Raw genomic sequence first — 23,114 nt, forward strand, 5'->3', positions numbered from 1 at the left:
CACCTTTTACCCATATTGGCAATTCTTTGGCCCTCCTTCCACCTTTCTTAATGCATGGAATATATCTGGACTGCACTTCTAAGATGGTATTTAACAATGTCCACGCCTGTTGTATACTTTTAACCTTTGTAGTTGCCCCTTTTAGTTTTCTTCTATTTTTCTCATTTTATCAAAGTTTTCCTTTTGAAAGTTTAGCGCTAGAGCCTTAGATTTACTTATTGCCCCCCCCCCCTTCCAGTCATTAATTCAAATTTGATCATTTTATGATCACTATTACCAAGCGGCCATACCACAATTACCTCTCTCACCAAATTCTGTGTTCCACTACAAATTAGATCCAAAATAGCTCCCTCTCTCATCAGTTCCTGAACCAATTGCTTCTTAAAGCTGTCATTTATTCCATCCGGGAACCTTCTCTCTCTAGCATGTCCTGATGTTACATTTACACAGTCAATGTTGGGGTAATTGAAATCTCCCATTACTACTACACTACCAATTTGGTTAACTTCCCTAATTTCTCTTAGCATTTCAATGTCTGCTCATCATTTTGGCCAGGTGGATGGTAGTATACTCCTATCACTATACTCTTCCCTAACACACAATGGGTTTCTACCTATAAGGATTCTATTGTGCATTTAGTCTCTTGCAGGATCCGTATCCTGTTAGACTCTATGCCATTCCGGACATAAAGCCCCCCAAGTTGCTTCTCTCTATCACTGCAATATAAATTTGTATCCTAGTATAGCACTATCCCATTGGTTCTCATCCTTCCACCATATCTCTGAGATGCCAATTAAGTCCAGCTCATCATTTACTGCTACACACTCTAACTTTCCCATCTTACTTCTTAGACTTTTGGTATCGGCATACACACATTTCAAAGTGTTTGTATTTACAGCATTCTTTTCAGTTGACAGGAATAATTTGGAATCTTTTAGCTCAGGCGATTCTTTACTTATAGGCACATAGACTACTTTTGCTTTTATTATATCCTCTCTGTTGGGATACCCTAACTCTCCTGTTTCATTAGTATCCTTTGAAGATATCTCCCGCCGAACCATGCACTGTTGAACAACTGTTGGCTTTCCCCTTTGCTCTAGTTTAAAAGCTGCTCTATCTACTTTACTTTACTGTTGCAACAAACTATGGCAGAGAGAAAGACCTGTGGTTGACTCACTTAATAAGAAAGCACTGTGGTATTTATGTAAAGTAGCTCTTGCAATAGATGCACAATACCACAAAAAAATTCTCTCTAATGTTATTGTAAATTGCTTGTCTCCGTCACATCTGTAATGAGGACCAGTGAGCACAATTGCATTAGACAACTGTCAATGTTCTATTAGGATGAGATTCTACTCATCTGTTTTTGGTGCAGTGTTCACGTGATGGGCAGGCAATTTATTACCATCTGTCCTACACACCCCAGGCTCTTTGCAGACAGCAGCAGCAACCGGGTGTGCTCACCTAGGGCTCCTTACTGATGGTGAAGTCTCCTATCTATATCAGGCTTGTCTACATACTATACAGAACATGGAGTGTGGTGCCATCTATAAATAAGCAGACATTGGCATTTTAGAGATCTGCAGACATTGGCAAACGGCTCAAAATTTTGTTTTAGAATTTATGGATATCAGCGTAACCTTGAGATACAAATACAGGCTGATCAGAGAATGCAGCCAACCATTATTTCCCCCTCCTCCCCCCATGTAGTAGGCATCATTTTGGTTACATTTTATAATTGTATTACTAATTTCATTATGCTTCATAGCATGAGCAAAACATGAGAAGAAAATGCAAGCCACTGGATTACGGTTTTAGACAAGTACTATGGAAGAATTTTAAAATTGAATAATTTGATTTGACTGATGTGCAGTCCTAGCCCTGAAGCACTGCAAACGCACAGATAGGCTAGAAACCAGGATACTGGGCACAGCTAGGCAAACAAACAAATGTACTGAACAGATAAAGAGGCTTTCGTGTAGCAAGCTGAAGCTGATGTATGCATTCTAGCAAACAAAGGCTTTCTGGGCAAAAGTTGGCAAAACAAGCCAAGGTTCCAGGCTGCAGAAGAAAGTATAAAATGTTAAATATGCATCAAGGGTAATTTTCAAAATCTTTAACAGGGTAAGCAGATGTACAGTCATAAAACTTGTGCCAGTAGGAGGTCATGGGAAAAAAGGGCTAGGTAGGGTTAGGAAATGGAAAATTTGTGCAGAGATTTCATTTTGAAAACACTGTATGGACTGCACGTACTGTGCACTTGCTTCAAAGCAGATATAAAGTACCCGCATTCCTCTGCTGGCTCAAATTTTCAAACTGAAATTGAAAATTTGCTTGCAGGCCCATTGGTATGGAATGTATCCACAGACCTCCAAGCACCACATTTAGTTTCAAAATTGCCTCCAATTCAAACAAATATCCACCATGTCAATCTCAAGATCCCCAAGGACGGTCCTGCCTGGAGAACAAAATGTGGGATACGAGTTTTTAATTAATGTACATTTAGATGGCTACCTTATGACAGTGGCTCCTCGGGACGCAATGTCTGGGACCCAGAATGAAATATTAACCACAAAAGGCTGTTGGAAATATTGCAACGGTTGGCCCTAATAAAACAGTTACCCATGCCGTCCTGCACTGTGGCGTTATCCAGAAAGCTAACCATTATCTTGGTTGCTTGTATGTTACTGTATACTCCAGGCTAGTGCTGCAGCAGTCAAAAACCATACATGCAGGTACCAGAGAATAGACAAGGTGAAAGAGGCCATATGACCGAGCAAGTGTAGAAACTGGTTAAACATTGGAATCATATTTCTCAACAGCTGTTAGAGGTTATTTGCTTTTGATATGACAACTAACACTACATAAAAATCACCTATTTTCAGTTTCCAGTTGACTCATGGTGCGATGCCTTTCGTCCAACTGGTCCTGTAGTTCTTGTATGCGCTCATTCTCCGATCCCTCCTGCTGCAAGCGAAGCATCTTGTTCTCGTGCTGTAGTCGAATGAATACTTCTCTGCAATTCACAGCAAGCAAAACAATTTTAAAATAGAACACCAGGTTTTAGACACTTTTGAATGCTTAGTAGCATGAATTAACTTCTGACAAGAGAAAGCCAGAAATAGAACATGCATGCTTGCGAAGATGTTCTGTCCTCAATTCCAAACTCCACCCCAAATATCACAGGTTTTGCCATAAGAATAGATAGCCAACCAAATAGAACATTTCTATGCTACGGAAATGGGCCCATGGAGACCGCTGCTTCATTTTCTATAATGACCAGAATCCAGCTATCAAAGAATACGCTATTAGTAAGGTCCAAGAGTGGGGTACACTGTCCTCATGTACATTCAGTTTTTCACTATTCCTCAAACATTTGTAGTTACAGCAGAGTGAATTTACAAGGGGTGTATCTCGAACCCTTTTTCAGCATTGCTCCAGTGAAGTGCTTTTAGGCTGAAGAGGCAAGGTAACTACTACAAAAATTCACCAGTCAGCTTCAGAGCAAGCTGCTGATGTTCCAGTGTCTTTGCACGATGCTCAGTACCATTTATCAAGTTATTTATCAGTTGTTTATATACCGCCCATACCGAAGCTCTGGACATTTTACAATAAAACATCCATAAGTTACAATTAAAATAGAGAGAAATGCCAGTAATAACAGTTAAAACAATTAAAACAAAAAAGAAAATGGCAATAATAAAAGTTAAAACCAAACTGCATTAAAAGGCACAATACATAAACTAAAACACAGACATAAAATTATTATTAAGAATTGCCATGTATAAATGTCTTATCTGGATTCTGTGAAACTATTTACAAACTGTGCTGCAACATACGACCATTCATGGTAAAAACAAAAACTTAAAAGAATAAAAGGATTGTTTCTCTGCACAGACCTAAAACTAGCTACAGTCAAAAACCATTCTAAAAAAGTAAATTTTTCATATCGTTTTACAAGCGTCTCCTCAAGCCCAAAATCAATGCTAAGGAATGTCTCAGGCACAAGATGGATACAGCAGGAAGATCTCCTGTTCTTGGGAACGCTACATGACTTGGGTTCCAAGGATGCCAAATGACATCTTGATGCCTAAGGAGTGCCAGCAGTTAGTATGGCTCCCAAGTCCCTAAATAGAGATGCCATCTGTTCCGATGACAACACATCAGGCTTTGGAGCCTAACAGCCCTAGGTGACATTTTTGAGCAGATGTCATGCTTTGGGATATCATGTTCTAAGCCTAAACAGCCCATGCAATCTCTGTGACGGTCAGTTCCGCACACTGAAGAAATTACTTACCTGATAATTTCGTTTTTCTTATAGTGTAGACAGATGGACTCAGACCCAATGGGTTATCCTCCCCTCCTGCCAGCAGATGGAGACGAGAGTCAGGTTTCAAAGCTGATGTCACCCTAGATACACCCCTGCAGTGACCTCAGCCCTCCAGAATTCTCTTCAAAAGCCACTGTGGACATACTAGTGAAAAGACGATTAAAAATATGATTAAAAACGAATAACTATATTCAATCATAAACACTGAACCCCAGTAAGAATATAGGTGTCCTGATCTAGGGACTAGATGAAGGCTTACACAATTTTTGATTCGATATCCACACCATGGGCAAATTATTGGCACAGTTCTTGGGCAGCCGAGGGCGGGATGCTGAGTCCATTTGTCTAACCTAAGGAAAACGAAATTATCAGGTAAGTAATTTCTCCATTTCCTAGCATATAGCCAGATGGACTCAGTACCTCCTTAATCCATCATGAAGGACAAACAGCCTGTCCGTCTTTCGGACCAGTTCTGAAACTTCCAGATACTGCACCAAAAGTTTACAGACATCCAAATGATGGAGGTGGTGGTATTCCTCCACGTCCTTGTGCTTATCCAAGGATGGCAACAAAATGGACTGATTCAAATGAAACTCCCGAGTCTTCCTTTGGCAAGAGGATGGAATGGTAACAGTCCTGAGTCATCCAGAGAAACAGTTCCCGACACAACAATGCCTGCAGTTCAGAGATGAGACGTGCCAAGCATATCGCACCAAGAACCCCGTTTTCAAGATTAATAAACGCAAGGAAAGACTACGCAGCGGAAGAAAGGAGGGCCCTGCCAAAATTCCAATACTAGATTAAGATTCCACAAGGGAACCGAAGGTGCTTCACCCCTTTCAGAAAACAGGCCATGTCCGGATGAGCCGACAGGGTGGTTCTGTTCACCTCGTTCCTGAAACAGGAGAGAGCCGCTACCTGCACCTTCAAGGAGTTAAGGGCCAAATCTTTATTCAGTCTGTCCTGTAAAAATTCCAGAATTAGTGGAATTTTTTCGCCCAAGGGGGGACACTGTTTCTCACACCAGGCCTCAAATACTCTCCAGACTCGCACATATGCTAGGGACGTAGAAAACTTCCAAGCACACAGTAAGGTAGCAATTACCGCCGAATATCCTCGCTTCACCAGCCAAACCCTCTCAAGGGCCACACCGTGAGTCGGATCCTCCTGAAGGACCAGTCCCTGTTGTAGCAGGTCCCTGTGCGGTGGGAGGCATGGGGGCTCTCCATCAGGAGTGTCTGCATATCATGGACACCTGGGCCAATCTGGAGCTACTAGTAGGACTAATCCCCTGTGGTGCTTCATTCTGCAAATTACCCTGTCCAGCAGGGGCCACGGAGGGAAGGCATATAGCAATTCTTCTTCTGGCCAGATCTGAATGACAGCGTCAATTCCCAGGGACCACGGATCTCTTCTGCAACTGAAGAAATGGGGAACCTTCACACTGTGAGATGCAGCCAGCAGGTCGTTGGATGGGAGGCCCCAGAGCTCTACTATCAGTTGAAAGGCTTTGGCTGACAACACCCACTCTCCTGGAAAGTCTGCTCTGACATTGTCTTTTCCTGCAATGTGGGAGGCTGAAATCATCTGTAGAAGTATTTCCGTCCATTCCATAAGGAGGTCTATCTCCTGTGAGACTTGCTGACTCTTGATTCCACTCTGGCGGTTGATGTAGGCTACTGTTGTTGCATTGTCCCACATCAAGCAGGTCACTCGACCCTGGAGTCTGTGCCTGAATTGTAGGCACGCCAATCTGACTGCCCAGGCTTTCAGGCGGTTGTCCAAGAACGGGTGAACCAGGATTCCTTCTTCTTTTCTCAACGCTGCCACTACGACCACCAAAATCTTGGAAATGTTCTGGGTGCGGTGGCTAGGCCAAAGGGCAGGGCCTGGAACTGATAATGGCGACCCAGAACCACAAAGCATAGGAAACTGTGTTTTTGATAGATTGGAATACGTAGTAGGTCTCAGATAGGTCCAGGGAGGTTAAGAACTCTCCCGATTGTACGGCCATTATCACGAAGCATAATGTTTCCATGTGGAAATGATTCACTCGTAGATGTTGGTTGTCACTCTTGAGGTCCAGGATAGGAAAAAAGGAATCTTCCTTCTTGGGTACGATGAAATAGATGGAATAATGTCCCGTATTTTCCTAGGTGCAGGTACTGGGATTATAGCCCTCAACCTGAAGCACCTTAAAATATTAATCTTCACTGCCTGCTTCTTGTGCTGGGAGTGGCAAAGAGATATGAATATTTCCCAAGGAGTGTTGTGAAATTCCAGCTCATATCCTTCTTATATGACTTCCAGTATTTGTCCAAAGTGATTTGAACTCACAGCTGGTAGAAGAGGGACATTCAACTCCCTATCTTCTCGTTTTGAGGGTGGGTCGTCAAACTTTAATTGGAGGGGGGGGGGGGGGGGGGACGAACCTGAACCCGAGCCTGCCCCTCACTTGGGCTGTCAACTACGAAAGGACTGAGACCTCCAAAGGGCCGAGACCTCTGAAATGTCGAGTTTCTGTAGAGACAAACACTGGGAGCCCCTGAATCAGCCCCTCATAGGCAAGGGGTGCTGTAATTGCTTCCTCTTATCTTCCAGTAGCCGGTGAATTGGAGATTCGTCCCATTTACTGGCCAGATTTTCCAATTTGCTTCTGAAAAGAAGCGATCCTTTAAAGGGCACTTTTGTAAGATTGGCCTTGGAAATTGCATCTGCTGACCAGTTCCGCAGCCATAGCTGTCTTCTGGCCGCCACCACTGAGGCCATTCCTCTGGCCGAAGTATGGATTAGATCAGAGCTCGCGTCCACAAAAAGGTGGGGGCGGGTTCCATAACTGCTCTGCTATCCACCCGAGTCATCCACCTCCTGAGAAAAGACTAGGCACGAACGAGCTACCAGGGCACAACAAGAAGCAATCTGCAAGGTCATTGCTACTATGTCAAAGGCTTGTTTAAAGGATGGACACCATCCATCTATCGCGTGCATCCTTTAAGGCCACTCCTCCCTCCACTGGGATAGTTGTTCGCTTAGAGTGGCTCATCCACTTTACAGAAACGCAAAAGCTCTCTCACTGCGGGATCCAGTGAGTATAGAGCTTCTAACGCTCGTCCTCCTTTAAAATTTGCTTCTGGGGCATCCCATTCCAGAAAGGCCAAGTCTCCTTGGGCTTCCTCACAGTGCTAACGTAAATTGGAATCCAGGTCAGATTGTGCAGCCCTGATATGACAAGCAGCACAGAGAGAAAGGTGCTTCTGTTTCTTGGCTGCCAGCGCCATTTGTCGTGTTAACTGTGTGTTCTATCGGCTCGTGCTTAAAAATTTCTACGCGCACAGATTTAGAGCCCCCTAGGCAGGGCACGGTGAGGCACATGCACAGCCCATGCACCCAGCTGTTTCTGGTTCTGCACTTAGAAGTTGGACGCATATGTATGCGTGCAGCGTGAGTACAGAGCCAATGCACTTCACGTACCGACGTTCTATGGAGGGCAATACGGCACACACAAAGATGCATGTAAGATGGTGCCAATGTGGCTTACAATGTGGTGTGCCAAGCCTAAAGTGGGGCCTAGTCCATCGAGGGCCCCTCAACCTGCTCAGAAGCCCACTTCCCCTTACCCCAATGGGATCGGGAATGACGTCAGTATGGTGCACCGAGCAAGGAGACTGGAGGAAGTCTTACCGAACCTCTCCAAACATCTCTGAATCGGGAGGTAAATCCTACTCTTCTCTTTTTATTTATTTAGTTTTGCTTACCGGCTGAGTATAGAGACTGTCTCCAGCTTCGGGGGGGGAGAAGGCTTTGGCTGTCACTGCCTTGCTCGACTTCCTGCATCCGCTGCCTTTCAGCTGCTTAAGCAGCAAAGTCCATGCCGGGAACCAGACCAAGGCACATCTTTGAGGGATCTCTGAAATCGCCTCAGGAATTCTCAACTGGGTGAAGGACTTTTAGGTATCACCACAGGTGAGCGGAGCTCAATGTTCCTTCGATTTAAAAGTAGAATTTCTCCTTCCAAAAAGTACAGCAATACCATAGGGATAGGCATGTCCACCATCTACTGGAGATGGAGAATCCTGGAGGGCTGAGGTCTCTGCAGGGTGACATCAGCTTTGAAATCTGACTTCATATCTCTATCTGCTGGCAGGGGAGCACAACCCACTGGTCCTGAGTTCATCTGGCTACATGATAGGAAACTTCATATTGCAAATCAGGAACCCCATGAAGCTGCTGGTTTCCTTCTCTAGCACTTGACTGATACAGTAAAAACCGCGGGAGAGCCGGCGCTCCAAGGCGCGCGATCGAGTATTTAAATGAGGGCCTGCGGTAATAAGGAGGCGCTAGACACTAGTGCATCCCTAGCGCTTCCTTATTGACAGAAGCGGCGGCTGTTAGCAGGTTTGACAGCCGACACTCAATTTTACCGTCATTGGTTCTCGAACCCGCTGACCGCCACGGGTTCGGAAAATGGACGCCGGCAAAATTGAACGACCGTCTTCCAACCTGTGGGCAGATTTTTAATTTTTTTTTTTTCGGGGCCTCCGACAATATCGCCATGATATTAAGTTGGAGGGTGTACAGAAAAGCAGTTTTTTCTGCTTTTCTGTACACTTTCCTGGTGCCGGCCGAAATTAACTCCTGCCTTTGGGCAGGTGTTAATTTCTGAAAGTAAAACGTGCAGCTTTGCTGCACATTTTGCTTTCTGTATCGCGTGGGAATAACTAATAGGCCCATCAACATGTATTTGCATGTTGCGGGCGCTATTAGTTTCGGGGGGGGGGGGGGGGGGGGGGTTGGCTGTGCGTTTTCCACGCGCTATTACCCTTTACTGTATAAGGGGTAAAAATAGTGCGAAAACGCGCGGCCAAGCACACCATACTGAATCGGCCCGACTGTGAGGAAAACAAACAGGGAGATCGGAAGAACAAATGTTCTTAAAAAAAAAAAAAAAAAGGGGGGGGTGGAGATATGGTGGAATAGGCCTAACTAGGAAAAACAAATATCCTAGGGGCTCAGCACCCATCATTGAAAAAAAAAAATGTACCTTTATTTAAAAGTGCTGAAAAACTTTTGCTCAGGTGTATAAAAGGTTGAAAAAGCTGAATGAGGAGCCTGAATTGCAACAGAAAATTCTCTGGTAGAGAGAAGGAAACATGTCTGATGAGGTCTGAAGACAAAAAGAACAAGGGGGCCTGCATCAAGAAACGCTCTGCATCAGTGCTGGGCCATCACTGGTTTGTGTGTCCAATTCATTTTTCCTGTCCACTGAGGGAAAAAAAAACCCTCTCGCTTCCTCCTTTGTTATTATTTAAATACACTCAAGGTAACATAATGAAAGCAGGCAAGTAATACAAGGCTGGAGATACTTCTGAAATTATTTGTCTTTTCTGTTAAACAGAAGCTGGATGTGGATATTATTTGTTCAGCGAATGAGCAGATATGTTGACTTCTTCAAACTACAGGAAATAAATTCCTTTCTTACCTATATTCAACAGGCAGAATTTCAGCTGCAAGGTTATCAAAACCTTTTAAAGCCGCCATCCCTGAGAAAAGATATACAAATCAGATTTCTTCCTTCCGACAGAATCAAAAACAGTTACATTAACGAAACACAATCATACCTGCTTGAGTCAGATGATCCTGCTGCATCTGAGAACATCGGAGCTCTTCATTAGTCTCTTTCAATGTATCGCACTGTACCATTAATCGCTAAATGTGTGACAGAGACGAGCACAGAGCACTGTAAAAGCAGCAGTGAAGAACACAGACCCCCAAAGCAAATTTTTTAATCCGTCCTGTAAACAATCCCTACATAAAGTATTGTTAGAAAGGATTTACCCCCAGTGAAACGACTCTGGAGATCCTTAATACTTCCCACTCGGTCAGAAAAGCTGCAGCAGCCTGCTCCCTTTTGTGTCTCTACTTGCTCTTTTTTTTTTTTTAAACTTTATTCAGCAGCCATACAAATCACTTAAAGGGGTAGTAGGAGCAGAATGGGGGGGGGGGGGGGGGGGAGAGAGAATTACTAGCCCCCTGGGCTAAGGCTCTACTCAACTTGAGGGAAGGCTTTCACCTCAGGTGCTGCCTTTAACCTATGTCATCTTTTTTTCTTATGTTCTCCTAGATTTGGGTAATGTTCAGAGGGAAGGAGAGCTAGTCTTTCACCTTCACAGCTGCCCCTCAGAACTCTTCGTATCCTGATCAGCCTAATCAGTCCAGAGCAAGAGATGCTTACTGTACATCTGCTGGAGACAGAGAATACTGGCAGGCTGATGTCAGCATGGATGCATATAAGGAGTGGCATCAGCGGGTCTCCAGAATCCATTTATTTGGACTGGTCTAACTGGATGAGGAGGAATGTAATGCTGCTAGAAGTATGAAGTATTCAGAAAATCTATTAGAAGAATGAAAAGATTTTACTAAAGCCTTGCTCTTACTGCTTACTTCTTTTTCCTTGAGTAATGTTTCCTGCTTTTCTTCAAGCCGCTTCATTTCAAATGCTAGCGTATCAGCCCTTTTGGATTCCACAGAAAGTTTGTTATGAAGGTCATGTACCTATGACGACACAGAGGGTCCACAGATTTGAGAAAATGACTTTTACATCGTATGCCTCATTTGGATGGATTAAATTAGTCCTCCCTGATCTTTAGAGATTTCTACATGCATTTTTTCCCCCTGTTAACTGTTAAAAAGACAGACTTCAATAGACCGAGTTCTCTGCCAATGTCAATCTTCGAGCTCCTCTACATCAAAAATAGAATGCATGAGAGCCTCTATGATTTGGGAACAGCAAGTATAAAACCAAACCATCAGGGAAACAAAAGCTTGGTCCATTCATGAAATATTGCATGAAAAAAATATGATCTGGTTTCAAATGTTGCTCCACCAAAAAAAAAAAAAAATGCAGTTAAATACATTTAACTCTAATCTAGGAAGACCAGATAAAAGTTTTAAACTATTGATCAAAAATTAAACAAACCCAGGTCTAGATACCTCCCAATCCCTTTAAGAGAGAAGGGTCAAATGACTTCATGTTTGCCCTTGGAAACTTGCTGACCATTTTCATTCTCCTTCCAAAAGCACATGCCAGCAAGATCAAACTAGCTAAAGAAAAACCAAATGTGAATTTTTGCCCAGATAAAGAATCTCTTGACATTTATTGACAGAACAGGATCGCCATTAATCAGTTTTATCTGCTAATGCTTTACATTTATAAAGCTCTTCACTAGATGAAGCGCTAGGCATCATATTGCCTTACCTGCCTCTTGTAGGTTTCCAGCTGTGCGCGGGCTGCATTTGCCTTTTTCAGTTCCTCCTCCAAGCTGACTGTGTTATGCATGTACATCATGTTTGTGTCTTCCAGAGTTTTCACCTGCCTGCGGAGGTCACTCAGATCCTCCAATTTCTTCCGGTACACTTCAACGGTACTTTCTAGTTTGGCTGCCTTATCCGAAGTAGTCCTGTAGTGCAAACAAAACCAACACAAAGGGAGTAAATATAGTGGAGTTTAAAAGCAAGAATCTGAGACGCAAATCTTACAAAATATTTCAAAATGTTCTACTAGTTTTTCACCCAGGACTGAAAGTGCTATGACAATGATTCAATCTGTTCATCTGGGGGCATGCTAAATTTCTGCAAATATTCATTAACTGGGTCCAAACCTTGGGGGATGAGCAGGAAAGATTAAGCATGCATCTTGCATCTACCCCACCGAAAAAGACCTTGGGTACAATATTACAGATTCGGTAATTACAAATCAAATTGCTAATGGAAATTATGACACCATTTCCCTACCTAGACTGCAACGTAGAGGCGGCAGACTCATGCTTATAGTTAAAAAGAAACTAGGTTTAAAATTAATACCAACAAGTTTGATACAAAACCATGAAATTGCATTGTTTGAAACTAGTAATCTGCAAATGTGCTTGTTATACTGCCCTCCAGGACTCTTAGAGCATATCATCTCGCCCATTAAAGAATTCTTTGTCTCTTTTTTAAATCCAAATAAACCATCCATTATCCTAGGTGATTTCAATCTTTACGTAGATAGAGAACCTTTTTCTACTGCCTGTCAGACACTCACTGAAGGTCTCTCTGCCCTTGGGTAAGAGTTACTTAGCAAGGAAGCAACCAATAAAGCAGGACATGCCTTAGATTTAATTTTTATCAATTCTAAAATGACTATCACTACAACTACGAATGCTACTCCAGTACCATGGTCGGATCATTTTTTGATCTGCACAAATATTACTTTTAATTCAGCACCGGTAACACAACCAAACTGCCCGCTTTCATTCACATATAGACTGCCATTCAAGATTGAGGACCTAAATAGTGAACTTAAAAGATAATTTTATCCAAATTAATACTTCCAACGGGATAAGTGCAGTTGAATCATGGCTAGAAATATCTTCGAAGATCACGGATAGAATTAACCAGATCAAAACTGAAAGGCTGACAGGTAAAGACAACCAAAATCCCTGGTATAATAATCAAATTAAAGAAGCTAAGAAATTACTGAGAAAGAAAGAAAAAACCTGGAGGAATAATAAGACTACAGACTCCCTAAGTGATTACCAGTCCTTCCTTGCCTAGTACAAAAAGCTATTCAATAGTTATAAAAAAAGATTATTGCAGCAAGAAAATTCAAAAATTTTCACATAACCCGAAAACCCTCTTCAATATTGTCAATAAACCAACCACAAATATGCCCCATCGTAGTTCAGAACTTCCCGAAAATAGATGCAATGAAATTGCTTATTTCTTTAAAAAATAAAATCGATAAATTATTAAATAACTTAGATGGAGTTCAAAAACAAGAAATAACCATATACGAGAAAGACCTTACTAAATGGTCAAATTTTGAGGAAACTTCAGTAATGGAAGTGGATAATTTGATAAAAACGCTGAATCCAGCAAGTCATCCTTTAGATTCCATTCCCATCACAGCTCTGAAACCCATAGCACAGACAATTATTCCGAGCATCACATGCATCAACAACAAATCACTTAATGAAGGTCATCTCCCAGATATATTAAAAGGTGCGATTATTAGACCAATCTTAAAACAAAAAAAAGTTAGATCCATCCATGCTAAACAATTACAGACCAATTTTGAATTTATCTTTCTTTTCTAAATTAATTGAAAAAATAGTACAAAAACAGTTAACAGATCATCTGGATACAAATGATACACTTTACCCTTCACAGTTTGGTTTTAGGCGACATTTTAGTACTGAAACATTACTACTCTCAAGGTCAGACACAGTTCTAAGAAGGAATTGACAGCGGCCAAACATATTTACTAATTTTATTAGATCTCTCGGCAGCCTGTGACACCGTAAACCACAATATATTACTTCAAAGACTATCAGAAATAGGGTTAACTGAAAACACATTACAATGGTTCGCTTCTTACTTAAACAACCGGTCTTATCAAGTACAAATCAATACTACTTTATCTGAGAAAATAGAGCTTAACACTGGGGTTCCACAAGGATCAGCCTTGTTAGCCTCGTTATTTAATATATATATGTTGCCCTTATGTCACGTATTGTCTGGATTAGGCCTAACTCACTATCTTTATGCTGATGATATTCAGATAATACTACCAATACATGACAACTGAAAAGCGGCAATGTACCTGAAGACCATTAAGCAACTGCTTACGCAAATGAAGTTGGTTCTAAATATCAACAAAACAGAAATCATTCTCTTAGAGAGAAAAGCCTCACCCAGGAGTCCAAGAACAATAACACTACAAGATAATATCACTTTTACATTAGCCGAATAGATACGGGATCTAGGAGTCATCATCGATCCAGAATTATGTTTTAAGAAACATATATCAACTAAAAGGAAAGGAGGCTCCAGAATGAGGGGTCATGGGATGAAGGTGAAAGGTGGGAGACCCATGAATAATCTATCAAGATATCTCTTTACAAAGAATGTAGTGGATACATGGAATAGCTGTCCCTTAAGAGGTGGTAGCGACAAGGACAATATATGAATTCAAGATGGTACAGAATATATACAGAGGATCTCAGAGAGTGGTAGAGATTGTAAAGCTGAGAGTAGTTTGTGTGCAAGGGCAGGCTGGATAGGCCACAATGGTCTTTCTACCATGCCCTTCTTGTACCACCTATTCTCCTATCATGTCATTAGAAATGTCCACAAAAGATGTCTAAATGAAGCCTGTCCATTGTCCACCCCAAAATTAGACAAACAGACATAGATATATCTATGTGTAGATATGGTATATATACCGATCTATATATATCTTGAAAATTTGTAGAACTGTTTTGTCTTGCTCTGCAGAGCACAACCATACCTTAGAATGTCTATTTCATCTTGCAAAGCCCTCGTTTCTTCAGCCAGACCAGTCAGCTCATCATTTCTATGTTGCAGTTCAATGACTTGCTTCTCAAGCTCTTCACAGTGAGCGCGGTAATCATCCTTTGCAGCTTCAAGTCTTTTAGTAACAAACCAAAACAAACAAGGACACTGTAAAAGTTATTACAGTGGTGACAGACATTTTAACTTTTGGTCTGTGCAAGTCCAAACTTCCCAACAGTCCTTTTGTAGGATATCCAACAGCAGAACAGATGTAATCACTTGTAAAACAGGCATGTGTCAATTGTGTGGGGAGACAGTTTGTGAAGTATATGTAAAAGGCATCAAGATTCAGTTTAGACTGCTACTAAAATAAGTTCTAGTGTAATTCTATAAAAAGCACCAACAGGGCTACTCTGCATGCTCATCACAAAACACTTTAGTACATAGAACACTCAAAAAGTGAATTTGAGACATCATATTGGAAAAAGGTATTCATGGTTTAGAGGATGTCTGGAATGTTTACTATTATTTAAATAGTTCCACCAGTATATACAGCATTGCGTAATACAATCCAAAGGGTTACATGACTAGCACATAAAGGTTCAGCACAAGGTTGTTCAGTGAAATGCTCAAGGTAACAGTGAATAGTCGAAAGACATGAACCAACATTCCTAGGTTCACATTTCACTGCCAGCCCTTGTATTAGACTGGAAGAGAGCCTGAGGGGACAGGATTATAGTTAACAAGGTTGTAAATAGGATACTGAAATTGTTGTTTAATATTGTTGATAATTACCATACAAGATCATTTTGTTGGAGTGGGCAAATATCACTGTTGTTCTCTGTAATACTATAAGACGTAATAAGGGGCAGGGACGGGAGTAGGGATTGGGATTGTTTATATGAGAGTTAAACTTGGTTACACATACTGGGCACTGGGAAGTAGCAACTAGTTGTCCTGTACTACATACTGTTCTACTTCATTTACTGTTCCTGCAAATGTCATAATAAAATCTGAACATAAAAGATATGCAAGTGTTTGACTCAACATCCCTAGTTATGTCCATTAATATTTCAAGAAGGACCAAGTGAAAATGTGACCTGATAATTCAATACAAATTTAGCTCATACCTGAAGTTTTCTTCTTGAATCTGTTCCAGCTGTAGTTGCACGTGAACATATTTTTTTGCCACCGTGGTGTTTGGGTCTTCAAAAGAATCTAATTGGTTTAGTCTTTCATTCTGGATCTCATTTTCAGTTAATAAACTGCTCTTTTCATCTTGGAGGGAGGTGACCTGAAAAGAAATTCAAACCTCTAGATTCAGTGCACATAGCGGTAGCTAAAGACTTGTACTCTCTCCTATAATTGGAACCTGAGAGTTGCCAGCCACCAACAACTATGGGGAAAATGCATGATTTGAAGAATCGGGACACAGTGCATGTTTTTTTCTCTCCAGTTTGGAGCAGCACTGTATGTGGCACAGTTGACAAAACAGAACATAGGCAAATACAAGCAAGACCAGTAAAAGAGTACATCATGTAACTATATCTTTTCCAGTTTAAAAAAAAAAAAAAAGGATCAGAAGTGTGATACATTTGAACAGTCAGGGCATGCACCATGTGAGAGCACTACAATATCAAACTGGGTTGTCAGTACACTACAGTAAGCAAAGGAGAGAAAAACATTCCATTAAGAAGGAAAGTGTACAAACAGAAGTAAAACAGGCACAGATTAAAGATAACGCGTAAATCCTTTGTAGTGTGTTAATTTTAGTAACATGGCAAACAGCAGAGTTTTTGTTTTTTTTTATCATATCAGTTAGTTTGTACCGTGAACAGACAGTTACATTTTCCTGAGCCATAAAAGAACCTACCTTGCTTTTACTCCTGGAAAATATCATTGAAGATTGGGACCTTATAAGTGAAGTGGTGAAGAATTAGTTTAATTGAAAGTATCAGTCATTATGCATGACTGTCAAAAACAAACAAAAAAAAAAACTATGTAGTTTAGACTTATCCTGCAGCAAAGCAAGGTATGGCAGCATGAGAACTCGTGTTGCGCACAGTCACAGTGAACAGGGGACCCAAAACCTCTATTCTTATATATTTTTATAGCCAACAGCAGATTTAAAAACATGTATTTATTCCTCTTCCCCAATATTTAATACCTGGAGGGAAGTTCCCTAGCAATGCTAGAATAAAAATCAACTATCTTCTTTTCGATTAATCATTGACTTTTTTTTTTTGCTTTTGACCAGTCAGCTTCTATCTACTTCTTCCATTCCACAGGAGATCTGCCACAATACACCGACTCGTATGAACAGCATAATCCAAAGGCTGAACCACCATGGGTCTTCATTTGCAGCTAACTGGGGATTTCTGCATTTTTGTTTTATATTTACTTCCCCTTTTGTTTAGCCCTGCCATCACAGCAGCAACTGCCCACAGCATCCTCCAGAAATGGGCACCAGTGTGTCCTTAAGTCAGCTGGTAAGCTATTTCTGTTGTGTGATGACTGGGGGCTCCCTCCCACCTCAGGGCTTCTAACACTGCATTCACAGCCCCTGTCAACCAAAGACGTTGGGTCTGTGATTCCTGTATGACAGCTCTGTATACTGATGGGCCACAGGGCCAGCTAACAATGACATTTCTATTTATTTTTTATAAAGACTGATAAATTAACATTATTTCAGAAAGGTTCAAAACATGCAAAGTGAGATTCCCTCCATGTACCTGGAGCAATTCCCATTTCCATTCTGCTTTATGCTTCCGTTCAGTCTCATGACCACAGAACCTGTACACAAACATCCTGTAGTGCAATAAAAGGTATTACAAATAGAGGGTCTATAATTCTTCTGTAACCCAAAGTCAGGTCCATGGGTGGGACTATACATGAACCTCATGGGGAAAAGTTGCTGGCACATCACCCGCAAAAAGAGGCAAAAATATGCCTATTATGACCAAAAATCACAAACATTGCTGTAGTGATCCAAGACTACAATCCCATAAAATGAGTGGCAAAGAGCATTAAAAAAAAAAAAAAAAAACCCCCACACATACACAAAAACATTTAGAGACTGAAGAGAATCATTTTTACAGAACATTTATCTTTGGCAAATAAAGAAAAATGTATTCTTACCTGACGATTTCCTTTCCTTGAATCCAGCTAGGCCAGTCCAGACAGATGAGTTATGCCCACCAACCAGCAGATGGAGACAGAGACTAACAGGCTTGCTGACTTCATCTTTTATAAGCTCCCGTGTTGACCTCATCTTGCCAAAATGACCTGTACAAGCTAACTCACAAAGTTTATTTACGCCATCCAAACAAGGGGGCTTCCCAGTAACAAACAGGAGAAATAACTATTTAAAGTCTTAAGGATCAACCTACTTCATTTGTGCTTCAGAAGTCATATATACTTCTCTCTCATCTTTGCTGAATAGAAAATGTTTAGCAGAAAAATATCAGGGAGGGTTCTGGACTGGTCTGGCTGGGCGGTCCAGGTTGTTGCTTTACAAATCTTTTGCGGAGAAACCAATTGTAGTTCCACTCATGACGACACCAGTGCACTAGAGGAATGTGTTCTAACCTGTTTGGGCAATGCCTTACCCCTACTGATGTAAGCAACTGTAATAACTTCCTTAATCCAATCCACCAAGAAGACCTTAGATGAAGTCTCTCCTTTCTTTGAAACTCTGTACAATACAAAAAGTGGACCCGATTTCCTGAAATTATTTGTGACTTTCAAATACCTCAAAATAATTCTTCTCACATCCAAAAAATGAAGTTGCCTAGCCTCCTGTGTAGTGCTCAGAATTCACAAAGAAAACAGATGTACTGCAAAGAGTTAAAATATTTGATACTGGGAAGGGCTAAAATGCTTGAGCACAGAGAACAGAAGAATGGAAAGTCTGAAAAAGTGTGATATTTCTCCTGTTTTGTTACCTGTTTTGGTACCTGTACATGGCTGTGTACGGATACCAATGCTGCATGCAGAATGCTTAATGCAAGGCAATGTCTGTCTTTGAAACTGCTATGCAGCTTTTTTTTTTTTTTTGTTTGCAGTAATTACAGTAGATTTTCTATGAACTGCATGGCAATGCAGACATGGCCGAAATCGAAGCGAACCGTCCACTGCTAGATTCACAAAATCCACAAACCATGGGCGCTGCGACCACTCCGGAGCCACTAGCACCACCTTGCCTGGATGAAGCTCGATGCGGCGTAAAACCTTTCCGACCAAGGGCCACGGAGGAAACACATACAACAGGATGTCCTTCAGCCATGGGAGGACCAGGGCATCCACTCCTCCTGCTGACGACTGAAGAATCGAGGAGCCTTGGCTTTGCGGCACATCGCCATGAGGTCCATGGCGGGCCTGGTCCAGCGCTGGCGCAGGAGACGAAAGGCCTCGGAGAGTTCCCACTCCCTCGGGTCCAACTGATGGCGGCTGAGAGTCTGCCTGCACATTGTCCTCCCCGGCAATGTGAGACGCTGCAATCTTATACAGATTCTGTTCTGCCCAGTGGATGACGAGCTGAGCTTGTCGCCACTGGACGGCTCCTGGCCCCTCCCTGATGACTGATGTAAGCCACCGCTGTCACATTTCAGAAAGTATCCTCACTGAACGCCTCTCCACCAAAGGAAAGAGTCTGCAGACGCTCTGGTCTCCAGCCGATTGATGGACCATGAGGACTCTGCTTTCGTCTATTGGCCTTGCACTGCTGTCCCTAGACATACCGCCCCCCACCCCGTGAGGCTGGCATCCGTGGTGACTACTATCCAGGAGGGTATCTCCAAATCCACATCCCGACGCAAATGGTCTGGACAGAGCCACCAAAGAAGACTGGAGCGCGCCACATCCGTCAGCGGTAAGAGGTGATAAAAATTGCGCTGAGAATGGATTCCATCGGGAGGACAAGGCTGACTGAAGAGGACACATGAGCAAAGGCCCACGGAACCAGTTAGAGAGTGGATGCCATCGATGCCAAGACCTGTAAATAATCCCAAGCTCTGGGATGCGGCATGGACCGTAAGGACTCCACCAGATCGAGAAGTTTGGAAAGTCTCTCCTCGGTAAGAAATACCTTTCCCAGGACTGTGTCGAACCAAGGCCCCAGAAACTCCAAGGATTGGGATGGGACCAGATGGCTCTTGTCGGGATTGACCACCCATCCTAAGGAGGTCAGCAGCTGTAGAACCTGCTGAACCACTGCCCTGCACAGGACTTCCGATTTTGCCCGAATCAGCCAGTCGTCTAGGGTAAGGATACACCAGAATGCCCTCTTTCTGTAGGGCCGCTGCAACGACAGCAACCATGACCTTGGTGAACACCCTGGGTGTCATCGCCAGTCCGAACGGTAGCGCACAGAACTGGAAATGATGCCCTAGGACTGCGAACCACAGATATTTCTGATGATCTGGTTGAATTGGTATGTGCAAATATGCTTCGGTCAGGTCCAGAGACGCCAAGAATTCCCCTTTGTGTACGGACGCTATTACCGAGCGCAGAGTTTCCATCCGAAACAGAGGCACCTTTAGGGCCCGATTGACACATTTAAAATCCAGGATGGGCCGGAAGGTTCCTTCCTTCTTTGGCACCACGAAGTAAATGGAGTAGCGCCCCCTCCGGACCGGAACGATGGTGCCCAAGTCCTGCAGGCGTTGCAGAGTATCCTGCACCTCCCGACGCTTTTGGTGGTAAGCGCACGGAGAAACCATGTAGTGCTTGTGGATCGGCCGGGCAAAATCTAAAGCGTAGCTGTGTTCGATGATACTTAGGACCCATTGATCGGAGGTCAAGTTGGTCCACTGCTCCAGAAAGAGGGAGAGCCTTCCCCCTATCCTTGGGACAGAGGAGTGAACCAGCCACACTTCATTGAGTGGACATGGAGCCTCCGTAAGCTTGAGAGGTTCCATCTCTGGCCGGCCGTTGGCCACTAAAGGACTGGTTCCAGGAACACTGACTGCTGGGGAGCCTGACGAGAGGAGGATCCTGACAACCGTGAGGTCAGAAAACGACGATTCCCCCAGAATCTGGACCTCTAAGGAATAGAACTCCTGCTCCTGGGCCTGTCCTCTGGTAGTTTGTGGACCTTATTCTCACCCAGAGACTTGATCATGTCCCTCAACTGTTGGCCGAAGAGCAGCTTTCCCTTGAAAGGCAAGGAACCCAGCTGAGCCTTGGAGGAGACATCCGCCGACCAATTTCGAAGCCAAAGGAGTCTGCGGGCTGAAACAGCAGAAACCATAATTCATCTCACCGTGCATAGGAGATCATACAGTGCGACCGCACTGTAAGCCATTGACGCCTCCAGGCAAGCCGCCTGAGCCGCGTCCGCTTCCGAAAGGGACGCCACAGCCTGTAAGTGCTGCACCCAACGCAGGCTCGCATGCAGAGCAAAACTGCTGCACCTGGCTGCCCACACTCCCAGGGCCGAGGTCTCAAATATCTTCTTAAGCTGTACCTCCAACTTCTGGTCCTGCAAATCCTTCAGGGCCATTGCCCCTGTGACTGGGATGGTGGTCTGTTTAGTAACTGCAGCATCCACTTTGGGTACCCTAAGCAGCTCCAGCGCTTCCTCTGGCAGTGGGTACAACTTATCCATAGCGCGGCTGACCTTCAAACCTAGATCCGGAGTATCCCACTCCCAGAACAAGAGGTCAGTGACCGACATATGAAAAAGGAAGAGAGCGCGCCGGACCCCTTAGCCTTAACGTCACGGGATTTACCGCTCCCAGATGTGAATCCCTCCTGTGGGACTTCAATTCCTAGCTCTTCCAGAATACTCGGGATAAGCAGACCCAATTCCTCTCTCCGGAACAAGCGTACCACTTTGGGATCATCACTGTCCACCGCAGAAGTGCCTCCCTGCTTGGGCACCAGGGGCTGACCATCCAGGCCTGCATCTACTCCCTGAGGGTCTTGCGAAGCCGGGCCCTCCCCCTCCGAGAGATCAGACTACGATGAATCATCCGGACCTGTCACTGATCTGAGAGGGGTGCTTAGATTTAGTTGACCCCCCATCGGCAGGGTCTTAGGCGCTTAAGGGAGGAGGGAATCTCAGAGACCTTGCCCCTCCTGCATTTGGATGCTCTTTGTGCCTTGAACATCTTGTGAATTTCACCAGCTCCGAGGAGAACGACGAAGAAGACCCATCCGAGGCCCCCATCAGGGTCTGCCCGATCCTCCTGCGACCTGGCCCCTGCTGGCTATAGCAGTCCCCGGGTCCTCAACCCCCTGCTCTTTGCCTCTGCTACCAGGGGGGATGGTCCTGCCAGGACCTGCCAACCCCCCTGGGAGGCTCAAAGGAACTTGTTGTGCCTTCAACTGAGGTTATCTGAAAACTGAAAGAAACCTTGAATTATTATTTTTTTTTTTTAAAAGAGCCAGAAACCTGTCTAAACTGATCTCTGACCCAAACCAAATTCAATTCAATAAACTATCTCAACCAACCACCAAGGTAAAAACCCAGACTCTAGGGATTGCACCTCTTCCATCTGCTGGAGACAGAGAAATACTGACAGACTCTAGGTGGCACCTCAGGGGTATACGACAGAGTCCGTAAAAACTTCTCTGTCGCCATCTGCTGGAGGGGAGGCAAAACCCAGGAGTCTGGGCTGATCCGGGTACGTACAGGGAACAGCTAATTCTTCTTTTATAGGTAAAACAGACAATCTCAAGTAAGTCCCTAAAATAGCATGAACATATGGCAGCATCACGTACACAGTTTCTCATGTCAAAAAGAAGATAAATTAGACCTATATTACCCTGATTCTTTCCCAAACTGGGGCCTACTTGCCTGGTGTTCTCATTAGTCTTCAGTTAGTCCTTTGTCTTGTCATCTTCACCTGCTCATTGAGATCTTCATGGCTTAGGCTATTTATTTATTTATTTATTTTTTTTACAGGTGACACTGTAGATGGAATTCTGGCCTAAGATTCTGACCTTTTTCTTCTGCTTATTGTGACCCTATGAGCATCCATTACAAGTCTTAGACAACTCTGGCTGTTTTCCAGATGTCTCTTAAAAAGTTTCCTGATCAGGCTCAAAAGGGCATTTACAGTTCACATGGCCAGAACTGCAAACAGGCCAAGGCAGCAGAGGATTCTGGGTCAATCACAGTCTCCATGTTGGTCTCAGACTCAGGCACACATATCAATAGGTACTGGTTGTGAAAGAATATAAGCTGTAAAGGTGTCAGCTTGGATTCCTTAAACGTAATTTAAAAGGTGTCTATCTTTAGCTGGTCCCGGGCCACGACTGTAAGCATTTCCTAGTCAAATACCATTTTTACATTAAAAGTTTTAAAAACCTTATTTCAGTATTTCATCAGTCATATTCAATTTCTCTAAAGGAGTAGAGAGAGAAACTAGAGGACCAAAAAAGGGGAAATGTAAATTTTAATAAGAAAACAATTATTTAATCACTACCTTTATTGAATAATACATGA

At 43.2% G+C, this 23,114-nt stretch overlaps 1 protein-coding gene across 1 annotated transcript in view; it reads right to left on the bottom strand.

Annotated features, from left to right (window-relative positions):
* Nucleotides 1-23,114, bottom strand: part of HOOK1 (hook microtubule tethering protein 1) — an 81,322-nt gene that overhangs the window by 20,898 nt on the left and 37,310 nt on the right. Inside the window, exons 9-15 of the mRNA XM_029617982.1 lie at nucleotides 15,793-15,956; nucleotides 14,658-14,798; nucleotides 11,586-11,787; nucleotides 10,772-10,882; nucleotides 9,949-10,036; nucleotides 9,810-9,870; nucleotides 2,876-3,016 (exon numbers count right to left, since the gene is read on the bottom strand). Coding sequence (XP_029473842.1) covers nucleotides 2,876-3,016; nucleotides 9,810-9,870; nucleotides 9,949-10,036; nucleotides 10,772-10,882; nucleotides 11,586-11,787; nucleotides 14,658-14,798; nucleotides 15,793-15,956 — 908 coding nt within the window. The remainder of the gene's footprint in view (nucleotides 1-2,875; nucleotides 3,017-9,809; nucleotides 9,871-9,948; nucleotides 10,037-10,771; nucleotides 10,883-11,585; nucleotides 11,788-14,657; nucleotides 14,799-15,792; nucleotides 15,957-23,114) is intronic.

Source organism: Rhinatrema bivittatum, chromosome 10 (assembly GCF_901001135.1).
Source record: "Rhinatrema bivittatum chromosome 10, aRhiBiv1.1, whole genome shotgun sequence".
NCBI classification, from domain to species: Eukaryota; Metazoa; Chordata; class Amphibia; order Gymnophiona; family Rhinatrematidae; genus Rhinatrema; species Rhinatrema bivittatum.